The 17,555-nt window shown below is 39.0% G+C and overlaps 1 protein-coding gene across 1 annotated transcript in view; it reads left to right on the forward strand.

Moving 5' to 3' along the window:
• Positions 1-17,555, forward strand: part of LOC119905739 (cadherin-4-like) — a 262,027-nt gene that overhangs the window by 194,652 nt on the left and 49,820 nt on the right. Inside the window, exons 6-8 of the mRNA XM_038723025.1 lie at positions 8,063-8,218; positions 14,182-14,326; positions 16,646-16,818. Coding sequence (XP_038578953.1) covers positions 8,063-8,218; positions 14,182-14,326; positions 16,646-16,818 — 474 coding nt within the window. The remainder of the gene's footprint in view (positions 1-8,062; positions 8,219-14,181; positions 14,327-16,645; positions 16,819-17,555) is intronic.

Here is a 17,555-nt window from a genome sequence, read left to right on the forward strand (position 1 = left end):
CTGTGATCCATTAATTTGAAATGTCAGTTAAGTAAAGTCAGTCACATAATACAGGTGCTGGTATTAAGCTGTATTTATTTTTATTTTGTCAGATGACTTAGCGATTATAAAAGTCATAATTTGATTGACATCTCAATGAGTGCAGCATTTATGAGCCACAAAAAAAAATATTTTTGCTATTATTTTTGATTTGCGCCTCTGGCTGGACTCTTGGCAAAGTCAGATGGGGCATCTGTATGCAAAAAAATTATAACCTACAGTATATCGTTTCATTAGCCGTATTTCGTCACAAAACACAAATCAAATTTTTCACCTGATGATGACGCTAGATGAAATGTAAGTGATCACCGAAGATATTATTGTTAATTTTGAAGGGGACATGAATGTCTACCAAATTACATGGCAGTCCATTGAATAGTTGAGACATTTCACTCACCACAAATGTCAACCTCACTTGACTTTAGAGGAAGAGTCATGGGATCTCTCCTTATGGGACCACGAATGTCAATACAAAACTTCATGGCAATCCAGCCAATAATTTTGGAGATCTTTCAGTCTGGACAAAAGTGGTGGACCGACAAACACACATTGCCATGCCTAGAGCCAAACCACTAGCACAAAACTTTAAGATGAATGTACATAGCCACTGGTACGTCTGTTCATGCAGACTTCATGCAATCTTCAGCAACTAAAGAATACAAGATATGTTATGCAATTTGTTTTATGTTTAAGTCAGTGCATTTTTGAAAACCCCAACTTCAGACTGAGATACTCAACATCAATCCTGTCCTACCTTTTAAAGAGATGTTGCTCAACATCAAAGCCTAAACAAAAGTCTGTGTTTTAAAAAGGCCACAGGAAAGCTTTTAATGCAGACACTTTGCTGACTCACAGCAAAACACACAAGGTTTCTTTTTATCTTTGTGCTTGCAACAGAGCGCATTTGACAGATGGAGTGTGTGTGTGATATGCAATGCTACCTAAAAACCTTTCTCATGTAGAGGCTCTTTCGCTTCAGAGTTAACCAGTGTTTGTGACCTGTTGGCCAATACCTGTATTTCTTACCTGCCTGTTAGGCTTTACTGTACTGTTGAAAGAATGTGTCTCTCTGTTTGTTCCTGTCGACTGTCGACGTGTTTGGTGCATCTATCCCTGTTTGTTGGGCTTTAAAGTCATGAAAGGCCTAGCTTTCAGCTCTTCGGGGGTTTGCTGTGACTTTGCTGTCTGCAAGTGACTGTTCCTGCTGTCCTACCGCTCACTGAACCAGTGTCATTCTCTTAAACAGCAGAGCACTACTAGAGCACCTAATTGCCACATTCATGACAGTCCTCTTTGTGTGCTTGTATGTTTCTTGTTTATGTATAACATGCTTAGGCCAGATCGTTATACTTTTTACTATGAAGATTTTCTGGAAGTAACTCAAAGCTTTTTGTGTTGTTGCTTTTTTTGTTGTTTTTACAGTTTTGCATTTCTCACAATATTCTTATATGAATTTATATGAATGCTAAATTTACATATATGGTCATACTTTATATCTATAGGATTGCAGTGTGTAGTTTGTTTTGTCATGTTTTACCTCACAGTAAAAATAACTTCTTCATTCATCTAAAAACTAATGGTGTAATACATTTTTAAACAGACCTTCACAGTGGCAGCTAACCAATCGTGTAAAGTTGTCTGCAAGATATAATGAACAAAGCTGCGAGTTCAAGTTGAGAGGACACCTTTTTAATGCTTTTGAAATTGAAGGCTTTGTTCAACGAAATGCAAACTGATTTCATGAAAACTTTGACTGATTTGTATTGACTGATTTCTTGAAGTCTTAAAGGTGGGGTAAGCGATTCTAATCCAATATAATCCAATGTACATCTTTTTGTCAAATTTACCAAATAACTCCTTTGCTAGTTGTTCATTCTATGTGTGCACTGAAAATAAAATCTGCTGGTTGTACAGAAAGTAAATGATAAACAAACAAAGTGGCCTGGACCCTGCCACATAACACTATTCCAGCTATGATTTGTGTCATGTGACGTTTAATGACTTGCCCACGGGCATTTAGCTTTCTCTCTAGTTTGCCAAGATATGCTGTTGTTGTGATGTTAGCTACAGTAGCAGGAGAGTTGTATGTATTGCTGTTTGGAGCTGTTGTGCTGGCTCGGGGACCGTCTCGTTCTCTCTGCATGTTAGGTTTGCATTAGCAACTGTAGCCACAATTTGCTAACCCACAACTTAACTAACCTTAGTTACATTACTTGCTGTGTCATTGTTTGCTCCACATCAGGTATTTGTCATGGTGTATGATGTAGTGTGTATCTGCTTGGACTGACCTGGCTGGTAAAGCAGCCTATTGCACACAGAAGTGCATATCAAAAGAAATTGAAAATTGGCATGTTCACACAGGCATTGTTTTTGGGTTTGTGACCACTAAAAACCTTTGTGTGACCACAGTGTGAACAGCCCAGCTGCACTTTTGCAACAAAAGCATGTAATTATGTTTTGAATTTAGCTGGATTTATAGTAGTTTTTGAGGGAAATGCGACTATTGTGACAATAGCTGAACTGAGCAAAAAACAAAACAAAAAATACTCTGAACCAACTTCCTGAATACACAAGGATCTAGAGTACCAAGACAGGTGTATAATTTGTATGGTAATTGTTTCAATTTCACCCACAATGCCCCAAGAACATTATAGCCATGCATATGGTAATGGCAGTCCTCTGTACATGCTAAACTGCAGATTATCTCTCAATTTGCCCTACCTGTACTTCAAAAGTTATATGAAAGACCAATTATAATATGTATTGGCTGGATATATAATCGCTGTACACATGCACTGACTCATTGAAGAAAAAGAACAAAAATGCATCAGGTCAGGTATTTTATTCATCTGTCAAGTAGTATGTAGATCAAGAAAGAGCTGCTGTTAATCAAATTTAGCATACAGAAAGTTAGCATGCAGTAATGCAGTTATCATGTTTGGGCCTGAATTGTGATCCATGTAGAAACACAGAATACACCAATGATGTTTGAAATACTTTTCTCACAAACTGATTCTGACATGGATTGCTTTTTAATATGATTGATGGGTGGATGGGAAGTTTTAAACAAAAGCAGTCACTCATTTTGTGAGATCATCAATCTGGCTTGCACGCATTCACCTCCACATCCATCATTTCATACAATAATCTCTCCAGTCTAGCTCCTTGTTTGGTTTAGGAAACAAACATACTATCCCCTTTAGTGTTTCTATAAAAACTGTACCACGGCTACTTGTAAACCTACTTCTTTTTATCTTCTTTTTCCGGTATCATCACTTTCACAGCGCCTCCATCCTGTGGTGAGGAAGACAGACCTGCAAACATAATGAGTGTACTGGCATCGATAGTGACTGTTAACACAGCAAATTCTATTTCGAATTGTGTATACTCAAGCCCAAAGCCTCTCCATGTTCCTCCCCTTTGTTTACATATAGCGCCTTCTCTTCCTAATCTGCCATGGTGAGAATTGCGTGGGCTGAGGAAAAGCTTGAATGTTGAAGCAAACAAATGCAATGCTAATATATATATATATATATATATATATATATGCTCGACATCACTCTGGTATCTCACAAGTAGAGAAGGCCACCATTTCCTGAGTTTGAACCTGAAAGACTAGCCAGGTTAAGAATCGAACGCTTGTCACTCAGGTGAGAGACCAAAGTCCACCCAACCCACCACCACCAGAGTACAACTTTATGGCTATTTATTATACGTGACTGTCTTTGTCATGTCAGTTGTACCTAATAAAGTAGCCAAAGAGTGTATGTTCCTGTATATACATTATATACTCACTAATGGCCAAATCATAACTCACTCATGACGGGTGCACAAAACAAAACTAAAAATATACACTAGTTTGCTAACAGCTCAATATTAACAATAAAAAAACAACAAACTCTATCTGTAAACTAGACTTCTGGGTAACACTTTAGTTTAAGTCCTCCTATTCAGCTTTTATAAGGAGTATGCAACATAAACTTTAATAACACACTATAATGTAGTTGTAGATATAAGAACATTTAAGAGCCTTTATTAATGTACAGAATTTGTACATTTTCTTACATCTCCTTTGCTTACTGAACAACTACATTAAAGTCTTATAAAATATAAAAGTACTTGTTCAAATTGCTTATGAATGCTAAATTGGGGGACTTAAAGTAAACTTGCTGACTTGAAAAATACACAAGCAAACAATTTTTTCTCCTAACATCAGCTTGATCCAGGCTAGTAGGGAAGTAAGACTGAACCAAAACAGTAAAGTTGTGGCCCGAAAACCAAAACAATGAGCTGAAACTAGTTACAAAGCTCTGTGGAGCTGAGATGGAACTGCAGAGGCAGGTTAAATTATCTGTTTATTGCAATGAGCAGCCCCTTTCACATTCAACTAGTCATGTTATTCATCGGTGATATAAAAACATTTATTATATAATTATTGCTTGCATTTTTGCTGACTCTTTTAGAATGTTGATTCAACTCTGATCATTTATGAGGCCTAGTTTTATGGTGGTGGTTTCATTGGATAGCCTTATAATTTTTAAGGTATGTTTATAGGTGTGGATTAAATATTAGAAGGATCTTCTTCTATTGGGTTGCATTACCCTCTATAGAGGTTTAGATAGTTTGTATTGTCTTTTATGCAACAATTTTATGCAATATTTTTGTACATATCTCACACTACTTTTACCCTGTCCACACTCAATATAGATCACCTGATCAATACTTCAATTTGGATCAATTTAATTTTAATATATATAATTATTAATATATGTAGTAGTGTATATCTACAACATGCAGTGAAATCACACATCTAAATGGTGGTAGTTGGATACTTTACTAAAGTGTTAGTTAACATGAATTCTTAAGTGAGAATTAATTCCTCTGCACCCTAGTAACCGCGGTAGAACGGCGCTTCTGTGTTATTCATTCCCCGCTCTTCATCTCCTCTTCTCTGTTTTCCCAGAAGACCCGGTAGCATGATAATTTCTCATTTGATTCAGTTTTGCCTGGCAGAAGGGAGCTAAGCTCACTGATAAGATCTCCTTAAGAACCAGACAAGTTGTCAGTAATGAAGGGAATTGCTTTGATCCGTCGACAAATAGGTCATTTAGACAGTGTCTGGTTTCTGATGCCGGATGATACAGTCATGACGCTGTCTCTCTCTCTTTCTCACTCTCACTATCTATCTCTCTTAGCAGAGCGCTTCTCTTCTAATCTCTCTGTCCCCTATAGACATGCATACACACACACTATCAAAAAATAGAGAATAAAAATCAGAGGGAATAAAAAAAAAAAACACAAAGAAAAAAATGATTTTGGTTAGTATTGGCACTGTTTTTTTATTAGCCTATGGAGGCATTTTATGCGTGTGTGTATTACTGTCTGTTATTGTGTGAGGGGCAAGATAACAGTGGAGAGAAAGAGGGAGAGAGAGCGTTTCCCTCTTTTCATTAAAGGAAATAAAAAGTACTTATGCAGCTATGTGAAGCTCTTCGTGTTCATCTCATGCTGGGCTTTTTTCCCTGAACACATTCCCTCCCTTTTCTGAAGCTAAAATGGCAGAATGTCAGTGAGAGCTTCTCACTATTGAAATGACATCCCGCCTGTCACAATATTCTGTGATAAAAGGAAAAATGATAACATGCATCAGCTAGCTGATTCATTTCCTTGACATCCATTATTGGATCCCTTAATGCAAAGCCATGTATATGCATGTGATATGCCTGCATATGTTATATACATTAATAATCATGAGCCAGACAAAGCACACTTGTGCAAGCTTGAATGCACAAATGTTTGCACACACATCCATGCACAAATATTTGGTAGATGAGGATAAAGATTCTGGCGCTGTCCCTCAATAGTTTTAAAAGCGTTGTGGGAGGGAGAGCTAATTGGCTCGAATGACTGTGGAAACGTGCAGCTGAATCTCTTTCCCCCCCAAGTAGGACGGGTGGGAAATCAGAGGGGCGGGGAAAACCCAAATGGAATTATGGAGAGCTATCACTTCCTAACTGGTGAGGATTTATACGCCACTGCCAAGGCCAACGGATTGAAGTAATTTCATTTTTCATGCATGGCTTCTGTCCCCACGGAGACCTGAAGCGAAGACAGAGAGAGAGAGTGATGAGAGAGTACAGTGGAGGGGAGAGATGAGAGGAAAGGGGAGGAGTGGAGATGAGAGAGAAGGAGTTGGAAAGGAGAAGGGAGGGGGAAGGAAAGCAGAGACAAGGAGAGGGGAGGAGAAAGGTGGATGAATGAGAGGGGGAGACCATTTGGCAGCCGGATGTGTAATAATTGCTTGTATTTTCTAATGCGACAGGAGAGGTAGATGGAGTCAGTGTGCAGCAGTCTCTTTGCTTTGCCTATAGAGGAGGGTAATGGTGGTACATTGAGCGTTCAACTGAGTTGCTGGCAGGATAGTTGTTAGTTTGTTGGTGTTTAACGGGTAGAGTTTCTTTGAAGTAATAGCAGTCGATGTCTGCAGCTCGTTAATTATCATAGCTGTCAGCAGTAATTCGCTGAGATATGTGCAGAGCATTCTGACGTTCTCCTCCCCCTATTCCCCAAAGAAAACACACATACAGACATGCACAAATAACCTAAGTGTGATGTTATGACAGCTCCTCTTGCATTCTTACAGGGAAGGTTTCTATAACCGATCACATTTGTTTGATTAAAGATTAAAGGCACACATTAAAGGCCGGATCTTACTAATATTGAGTTGATGAGTTAAAGAGTTGATAATGTTGATGCTGCTGAAGAGGAGGAGAAGGAAAATAGTGATAATAGCAGAGTCAGTGATGGTGACAGGTTTTTATTCCACCAGTAGGAAAAGTCAGGTTGACACCTGTCTAATACCGTATGTCCGTCCTGTGTCCTTGTTAGTTGCTCCAGCTATTTTCTCAGCAGGGCAGAATTCCGGGTGTGTCAAAAGTGTGGCTAAATTGGTTCCTCAAGTGGTGAAAGATGGAGACAACTTTGGACAGTCATACTCTTCGGGTACACTCAGGCTCTCCACTGAAATAGTCATTGATTAAGAAAAAAGAGATTGGCCTTTTCCCCGTGTGTGTTTGTGTACAGTATGTGCCCGCATACTGGAGTAAGTGTATGATTGAGTCATTTTGATACACCAGCTGATGTTCACGGGTTGTCATGTAGTTAATGGAAAGAGATGGGATGCTTTGAGGTTTGGACTCTATTTGGGCACTAAATTGAAAAACTCCTCCAAATGAGTCCCAATTACACAGCACTTCAGTCCAAATCACAGGCCTAGCAGTGCAGTTAATGCACCTATTAGCTGTCTATCTGGCAAGGAAAGCTGAACTCAAGCACAGGCCTATTTCTTAAAGAATGTTCTGCTTCCCATCTCCCACAGTTATTAAATAATTATCTTCTCCTGTGCACCCCTGGATTTGAGATTATTTTCTTCTGGCCCATTTTTCCCTCCTCAAATGTGTTTAATGTTATGTTGCCTGTTGTTGCCTCCTTAATTACACAACAATTACAACCTCATATTTTCACTTTTCCATCTAATAGTCATTTTTATCCACAACCTGTCTTAATCCCAGTTTAGCGCCAGCAAATGTTAATAAAGCACTGTCAAAGTTATCAGTAAATACATGTTGATTTCATTTCTCCCTCCCCGAAATATTGAATTAAAATGTTTCTTTTGAAGCTGTCCAATTCTGCTAAACAGAATGCATAGTGCTCCCTGCGGCAGCACTAATGGAATCCTTGAATATGTGGTAGCTAGAAATGCCACACTCTAGCAAGCATGTTACCCAATGTAAGGACAAAATTATTAAACTCCGGGGCTGGATATTATAAACCAGTCACCACATGTTGCAACAATAGATGTAGGTAGGCCATAGCAACTGTGTGTTTTAGTTTAGTTTCGTCAGGGCAAGAGAGTCATACACACAGAAAACTCTGTGTGGCTCGGTCTAACACAGTATGAGACTTTAATAAACACTTGATTGATTGATTGATTGAGTGTTCCTCTTTGTTTGTTGTGATGCAGATTCGTTCAGACCAGGACAAGGACATCTCGATCCGATACAGCATCACTGGGGTGGGAGCAGATCAACCACCCAATGAAGTGTTCAATATAGACCCCGTGCTTGGAAAGATGTTCGTCACCAAACCTCTTGATAGAGAACGTCGCTCTTCTTACCATGTGAGTCTCTCTCTCTTTCTCACACACATACACACTTATATATGCACACAGAGTACCTATGACCATTTAAACCCCCCCCACAGACATTACTATACAGCAATTTAACCCTTTGACACACAAGTCTTTATATCATGACAACATACATCCGAATCCATGTAGCTCTACATAATAGCAAGGAAAGTTTTAGTGCACAATGATGATGGAATGAATGACGGAATTTCCAGTTTGCACCTTTTCACTCATATAGGTGTGACAGTGCTATTTGCAAAGCATCTGGATGAAGTGAAGTTTAAGCCAGAGAATGTCATTAAAGCTATGAGAAAAGCACTGTAACTAGCCGAGAGCTCAATGATAAATTAATACTGCTGTGCCAGTAACAGTGGCACATGACGAAAAGACTCACCGATTAGAGAGGAAAAATGGCTTGGTAGGAAAATAAAACCTGGATGATGAGTGACAAGATGTGAATACTTAAACATTTCTGGATATACTCTTATTCGTATATCTTTATTCTAGAGACTTGAAGCAGGGGGAATCAAAAATATTTCACATCTAAAGCTAACTAATCAACACACAGTATGTTGTTAGTTGTTTGTTTAACCTGTACAGTAATGTAAAAGCAGTCTTTGCCCAGTGCAGCATTTATGTCCATTTTTGTTTTGTCTAATACCAAATTTTTGCCAAAATACCAACACCTGTTTTGGCACTACCTCATTTGAATGAAACTTTCAATCGTACCGTTGTGCTGAGTACTAAAAAGCACTAATTTGTCGTATTGGTGCTTAAGCTGATCTTTCTGCTAGTCTTTCTGCCGCCATGAAAAGAGAGCCCTAATGCTTTGATGTGGTGAACAATCACACTGGGTTAATCACTTTAAGTTGGTGTCTCTAGTTTTCTCCTACTCTGTACCTGCCACTATCCTTGTATTTATATGGGAGTCTAGTCTGACTTACAGTCCTGGTGAGCTTGCAACTCCAACCTTTTAGTGGGAGTTGAACAGATTTACACCCAGGAGAAAGTCTAATCAATGAGGTGATTTGTTAAAAAAGGCAGAGGCTTGCTGAAGGCTGTTTAAGTTAAACTCCAGTGATGTGCATAAATACATCATCTTGTTAAAAATTACAAATACTTACTCATCAAATATAAAATACAAAATACTGGTATTAAAAATGTACTTAATTAAAATACAATTTGTTAATATAAAAATAGATTCTATACAAACCAGGGCAGGAATTTCATAGAGGCCATGAAGGCCATGGCCACTGTGTACCCTCAGTTTGGCCTTATACCCCTCAAAAATATATACATGCCTGAGGCTAACAGTGGCCTTGATGTCCCTCCTGCACTGCCCCAGCTGATTTTGCCGTTTTCTTCTTTGCTTCTTTCCTGTCAATATGGTTTTTAACATTAAATTAAATGCTGCACACATAACCAGTTGTGGTTTGAACCACTTTTGAGGCTGGTATGAACCACAGGAAAATAGCAACAACTTTCAGAGCGAGAATAGTCCTTTAGCAAGACTTCTGGGTCTGGTTCAAAATAAGGAGTTTGACTGGGTGTTTCTCGTGGGGATCATTTCCGTGATGTTGTCAGGCACCTGGAATAACTGTTTGAGCATCAGTAGCAAAAACAAGCACTTTTTTTGGACATAATTTTGTCGGGCGCAATTGCCCTAAAGCAATGCGTTGGAGCCACTACAGCCGGTTTGCGGCTTCCAGTCGAAGCTGGACGGATTACAAAATGTTTTGTACCTACTAGTCATTTCAACCCAAAAATATGTGAAAGTAGACATCTATGTATTGTGTTGCAGAGACATTTGCTGAAGTTAGCATTCTAACGAGTTAGCCCCAGACGAATGAAGTACGTGATAATATGTTGCATAGCTTTATCTTGGAGGAAATTGCACCGAACACCAAAGCAGCTTCTTCAGTCAAGCTACTGGTCACAAGGAACATAAAATACATATTAAATAATGTATTTTAAATATGGAAATACAAGCTCTTAAAGTATTTTGTTAAAAACTCAAAATACAAATGACAAAATACTCAAAAGTAATTAAATTAACATTAATTGAAATACTGCCCATTTCTGTTAAACTCCATGTTTGTTGAAGATGAAAAGTGTGGAAGTCAAAGAGCAGGGACAAACCAGCTTAGACAAGGTAAAGATGTACATGTAAACAAAATGAAAGGCCTCTCACACTAGATGCTGTTAGAGCAACAGAAAAGCAATTAAACTGTATTGTATAAAACTTGAACATCGTCAGGCCAATAACTTTAAAGACAAAGAACTTTACTAAGCAACATCATCCTGAAAAGCAAGAATTTGACTTTGTCCTCCTCTTTTTGTTTACTTCATATTTCATGCAAGGACAGAACAAAGTTACGGTCTAGTTCTTTTTATTTCAAAAGAATGAGCACTCTGAAATTTTTAAATCAGCCATGTAACAAGATGCATTCTTATAAGGAAAAAACCTTGGAGCTTCTGGGTCTGTTGTTATCTCTATCAGGATGCTTCCTCTTTGCCAAATGCCAAGCGCCTGGTACGGTCTGTTTTCTCCCCCTGCCTTTCAAGATAATAACTTTAATGTGGACCCAGAATTACATTTTGCCTTTTTTAAACATGGCGGTAATCTCTGACTCCTGCTGTTATTGAATTAGGGTGTGGGTGCATGCGGGATGGAGGGATGAGGGTGGGTTGAGATAAGGGGCCTGGCTCCTAGCCTGTTACAGCACGGCGAGATGCGAGATGTGATATGCGATGGCAGTGCACGGATATTGGGTGCCGGACAGATCAGACAATGCAGTGGAAAAAGTAAAGTCAAATTAACCTCAGGGAGACCTGAAGACACAATTTTGGTGGAGGTGCAGAGCAGAAGCAAACCGGCGGAGAGGAGTGGATGGGCGGGTGGCATTGGAGACGTTCTTCACCTCTCTGAGGAAAAGAAGCCGATGAAGAATGCTATTTATTCTATTTCCTGCTGCAATGAGCCTGGAGGCTATTTCACTTATCTGGCTCTCATGCTCTTGCAGTGGCCAGTGCAGTGGTAGCCGCGTTCCCATCTTGCTCACTCAGAGTATCCCTCAATTCTCCATACATGACAGGGGGAAAAAAATCTTCTCATGTTACAATTTGTCATATTTCTTCTCTATCTGTTCCTAACATGTTGTCATTTTCCCCCAGCCCCATTTTCATCTCCTTCCTTTAGCCTTCCTTTAGATGAATATCCCTAACATCAAATAAGGTTGAAGGTCCTTCAGCTGAAATTGATTGCTGACATTTTAACAGAATACATATTTACTAGCCTACATTGTTAGGAGCAGGATGTAGATAGTATCTGCATAATTTTTTTTTTCTTTGTATGATATAAACTAAACATCCCCGGTGCTTCTAGCTGACAGGAATATCACTGAATAAGTCATGTTTGGGGATATAAACATTCTCAGGTTGAGTGAAGTGAATCAAAACAGCTTTAAGGAGAACCGTGGAGTTCATTTTGAAATGGCATCTCAGTCTTCAGTTTGACCTTCATGCATGGAGTGAAAAAAAAAACCCCCACAAGCATTCATTTAAAGCCAACATTTCCCTGATAATTCAGTTTTCTCCACTGTCGTTTTCATTCAGTCAGTTCTTTATTTCTTCCTCCAGACTTCATAAGAGAGAGAGCCGTCAGGACACACTTTACAGCATGTATTGATTCCAGTAATAACCTCATGTCCAAACTTTGTGAGAAATCCTAGTTGGGGATTCCATTGATCTGAGCACAGCTGAGTTGAATTTGAGATGGGCTGATGTGTTTGTGGAGTCAGAGGGAACTGAAGAGATTTCAGGACTCTCTTTCAAACAAAACCACACAGAATGTTGGCCTGGGATCCAACACAATGGTCCTGAAACAAACACCTTGCCTTTACATCAGGGCCACCTTCCAATAAAATAAGATGTTTCTTGTTTTGGTTTCTACTGAGATAAAAATATCTGGGTACTAAGTATAAAAGAGATAAGAAGTCTGGAGAAAGTGCATGATCGCAAAGGCAATTTTTCTGCAAGAAAAATATCCAGAATTTCACATGTTTCTTATTATTGTTGTGTGGGTCTGGGAAATCTTTCTGAAACTTTTATACTGTATAGTTCAATAAAGCAGATTTTATCAGCCCATGTATTCATGAGCTGGGTTGAATGCCAAATTCAGTGAACCAAATTCAAAAACAGTGCAGAGGTGGGGGTTTTTTTACTTTAGAAGTACTGTGAAATAGTCACCTTGAAGTATATAAAAACAATGCTTTCAGTTTGTTGGTGTTTTATTTATGTTGTTTCTCCTTTTCTTGTGTCCACTTCTATGAGTGCAGACATTTGGGAATACACTGATAGGTTGAGGGCATCTATCCCAGGAGTGATATACAGAAGTGATATTCAAACATAACAGCTATTAAAACTTAGGCAATGGCAGCAGTTAATGAAGACAAAGGGTGAAGGTTTAGTTTCAGAAGCGTGGGTGTAGACAGTATCACTAGTGTTTTAATGAAATTTGCATTTCCAAAGTCTACCAGAAAAATAATACATTTGGCCAACATTTTTGTATTATGTTGGTTTCAATGACAGAGAACTCATATAAGAATATTTGCTTCTCTAACACACAAATAGAGAAATTCAAATAAAATACAATAAAAACAGAAAACAAAGACTAAAGTAATCTGAAATAAAGATTTAGTCACCAGAAATCAGTATGTCCCAGGAACACTGTCCTTGGATGCTGTAGCTTTGACTGATATTCAAGTGTAGTGTCTTTTTATTAGAACAGTAACATTACAGATAGCAAAATATACATGACCTCTTTTCCACACAAAACATTTATTCCTCCCTAAGTAGTATCTGCAGAATATTCCAGAATCAGGCCTGATATAGGAGCTCCATACTGCTAAACTAAAAGTGACAGAGACAAAATAAGATTCAGCAATAATTACATCTAGGGCTGGATGATTAATTGAAAAGTAATCGAAACCGTAATTCAGAGCCTCTAACCGACGTAATTTTCTCATGTTGGTTAGTTCGGTTTTTAATCCTGATAATATTTTTAGTCACATGACCCCGCCCCCTCCAGTCCTGCTCAGCTTCCTGTTAGCGCTAACCGCCTTCACTTTCCAGCAGTTGGGGGAAAGTACAGACATTTGTTGACCGTTGTATTAACGGACACACTGTGATCTACACTGCAGATTTACTGCCAGACTGACAACTTGCTCGCTCGCTTTCACCGTCACTTTCTGCCGCTGTCTCTCTCTGTCGCCCTCTCACTCGCTGACATTACACACACACATTGCACTGCCCTTAAAAAAAGAATTACCTCCGCTTCTCTTATAACAGCACCTGCCACTTAGATGTCCTTTGATAATTGAGAAAAGGAAGCTAGCAAAGCATTGAGTGTTACCATGCTCTCACAGTGTGCGGGTGAAAATTATTAACATTAGTACCGCATAATTCAGCAGCAGTGATGCGCCAAATATAGGGGAACCATATCTCTGGTATGTGCACATCAACATTACCTTATCAATGAAAATTTAGATAACCGATTTTTACATCTCTTAATTTAAAAAAGTTAATCCAGCTTTAAAAGCAAAGCATATTTACAGTAAAAATCTTGTCAGTGAACTATGATGGCAAAAAAACAAAACAAAAAACAACAATCAAAAACAAATAATCGTTCATTAATTGTAATCAAGGTAAAATGTTCAATTAATCGTCTAGCTCTAATTACACCCTTGATGTAAGTAGATAAATTTAGACCTATCATGTTGTTAGATGGACAGTCCCTTGTTGTTTGTATCCATCAAACACCAAATTTGTTAACATTAATAATTTTCTCCATAAAACCAATACAAGCACTCGTCAATTATTTATTAGTTTATCACTCCCTGATTGCATAATGGTTGTAATCTAACCTCATTTCTTGTGATTTTTGTGTTTCCCAGTTGCGAGCACATGCTGTGGACATGAATGGGAACCAAGTTGAGAACCCCATCGATCTGTACATCTTCGTCATAGACATGAATGACAACAGACCCGAGTTCAAAAACCAGGTCTACAATGGCTCTGTGGATGAAGGCTCTAAACCAGGTGATGGATGGAGGGATAGATGGACAAAACAAGAAGTAAAGTGTGAAGCAGGGGCAATTACCAGAGAGAATAATTTATTTAAAAAGATTAAAGAATTGATTGGAGGGGTTAGGTGTTTGGATATGGGTGGACGGAGGAAGAGCGACTAGTATATCAGGGGAGATTGGTGTTGTTAAAACTATGACTACACCAGTCAATCTTTGACGCAACAGAGAATTTTCCATTTCCCTTGATTTAGCAGACAGACGGAGAATCTGTCTCCTACAGTGGCTTTTCATTTAGCTGGCTGCAGCAGTGGCCATAAACCAAAGCGGGTGCTCAGGCTGGAGAGGAGATTGAGGATTAAATGTACCACGCTGTAGCACCACTGGGTCATTTTATGTCTCACCTCAGAGCGGAAGAATCACGGAGATGAGCTCTCTGTGTGCATGCGTGTGTGTGAGTGTGAAGCCTGATGGGCCAGAGTTTATTGCACCAGAAGTGATCTCAAAAGGTATCCAGGTGCTCATTTCCTTTTCTTTCTTTCTTTTTTTCTGTCTTTCTGTTTGTCTTTCTTTCTTTTTTCTCTCACTGTGCACTCTCTGCCCCCCCCCCAGCTTTGCCCCAAACAGCAGTCTAGTCTCTGTGGTGTGCATGACATTCAGCTGAACAATAATCATAAAAAAAGAGAGTTTTAGAATTTAGAGCTCCAGTGGTTTCAATGGAAGGCCAATTACAGACTTGAATTAGTTTGCAAATTAAAGAGTCATTATGGCGACCTAATCCTGTCAGGCACAGCTTAGGCCACCCGTACAAAGGGTCCACATTAAACCCCCTAAGAGTGCAGCTTAATGAAATTACCCCCGCAGATGTGCGGCACATTGTGATGCTTCATCTCCTTCTCTCTATCCCCCCATCTCTACAAAAAAGTGATGGGTGGAGAACTGATAGTCACTCCGCCTGGAATCAAACCAAATATGGAGTCTGTCCTCTGTTTCTCCCTTTTCCTCTCCCTCCCTCTGTTCCTGCCGCCTTTTTTTCTCGTCTCGCTGAGAGGCCTTTAGAGTGCTCCCTCTGGCCGAGTCATTGACAAATGTTGCTTTGAAATGTAATGAAGTTTGAAATGGGAGCTGCGGTTACAATTATCCTCGGACAGGGGCTGTCACTGGCATGATATCACTATCTCTGGCAATTAGAATCGGCTGCGAGAGAGGAAGAACAAGAGTGAGAGAGAGATGGAGAGATTGGGTGACAGGCAGTGATCCCACTGAGTTATATGAGTGCATGGAGGCAGCAAACAAGCGGTGCATTCATGGAAGGATAGTGGCTTATTCTCTCCAAAAGAACCGTATCTGCATATACTATATGTCTGTGCTTGCTTGTGCTTGTAGGTGGAGTGATTATTATTTACAAAACAGGTTTCCAACAGTTTTAGATTAATGTAAGCAAAGATTAAACATCTAGATGGTTGTTTAGCTTATTCTTATGTAATGGTAAAGCATAGTAATCAGTATATAAGAATAATGTTATTAGCAATATCTGTAATCAGAATATCTGTCATCAAAATCTACTTGTAGGATGTACAAGTGCCATCCATTTGGGTCAGTTAAAAAAATGATATACATTATATTTGTAGCCTGTTCTTTATATACACTGTAAATGCAAAAGATGATGTGAGTTATGAGGCCTAGATATGTACAAATGGACCAGTATCAGTGTGATGATTACCAATACACTATCTGTTATTAAAATATGTTTGTAGGATAGTTGATTAAGCAGAGTAGTGCATTGTGTCCAGATCATTTTGTAGGTTCTACCTGGTTGTTTCATTATAAATTATCCAGTTAAAGGCACAATAGCAAAAAATTGGCCACTTTGGCCACAAGAGGCAATTACAGGATAGTGAGACTTAATTTCCCAGTTATCAGTAATCAGTTACACAACAATACCTAATTGGTTTTATTCTGGTTTTTAATGATTTTTGTTTTCAAATGCCATTCTGATGCTTTCATTTGCCAGTGTAAATTACCTTGAGTTGTTTGAAATGTGCAATACAAATAAAGCTGCCTAGCCTTGCCTAAAGTTGGTTAACATTAGCCACCATTAAGCTACTGGTCATACCAGACCAACGAAGGCTGCAGCAGTAAAACCTCTGGGTGTACTGAATTGGGTAAGGGTGTGTGTTACTGCATATAAGTTCACCTCTTATTTTCTAAAAGGGGCATTGTGTTATTCCATCTTTCAAAAGTTACTCCTTTAACACATAGAAAGGCTACAATAGATCTGTTCGGACATAAATATCACATGTATCCCCTTGACAAATATTCTTTTCTTCATCAGGAACGTATGTGATGCACCTGTCAGCGTTCGATGCTGATGACAACACCACAGCTAATGGAATGGTGCGCTATCGAATCCTGTCCCAGACGCCGCACAGCCCCATCCCTAACATGTTCACCATCAACAGTGAGACTGGAGATATTGTGACCGTGGCGCCTGGTCTTGATCGAGAGGTTGGTCTTCTATGTCCCAAAGTATTCACAAAAGGATTTTTAAATGTTTTTCAGAGATAAAATTAAAATAAGGAAATCAATCAACATAAATAAGGAATGTATAATGATTTTTGTCTTAAAAGTCTGTGAGTGTGAAACTCCTTTATCTTTGTTTATAGAGCATAGATCCTAACAGCATTATTTACTCCGAGGACAGTCTAAGATGTGCCTTACAAATGTTCTCTAGCCATTTGTCACCAAACACACACACACAAACTAATTTTTTTTTTCTTACAGTAAATTGCCTTCTTCTGCGGTCACCTTGTTTATGGTGCTATAAAAGTTGTGACAGCATCCAAATGTGTTTATTCTTGTGACATGGATGTGCCAGTGACAACTCTGCAAAGAAATCTCCGAGACAGATCATCCTCCCAAACTGTCACCAGTGACAGACCTATTAACAACACATCATGCTACAGTGGGCTGCTCACGTTGTGTGGTGTGTGAGTTTTAGTGTGTGTCTGTGTTTGTCTGTGTATGTGTTTGGGTGGTAAAGATAGAGTGGAAATATCTGAGATAGAACGCCCTTGACACCTGTCAGACAAACACAAAAGCCCATATAATCACATCTACCCTCGATAAAACACAGGCAATTGAGGGGGTAAAAAAACTGAAGGGAGCAATAGAACAAAAACAGAGCTGGGCAGACAGAGTATTACAATGAGTTGGGAGGAAGTGAGCGTGAATTTGGCAATGAA

Source organism: Micropterus salmoides, unplaced genomic scaffold (genome assembly GCF_014851395.1).
Source record: "Micropterus salmoides isolate LMB-PRFRI ecotype aquatic unplaced genomic scaffold, ASM1485139v1 Ms_hic_scaffold_16, whole genome shotgun sequence".
NCBI classification, from domain to species: domain Eukaryota; kingdom Metazoa; phylum Chordata; class Actinopteri; order Centrarchiformes; family Centrarchidae; genus Micropterus; species Micropterus salmoides.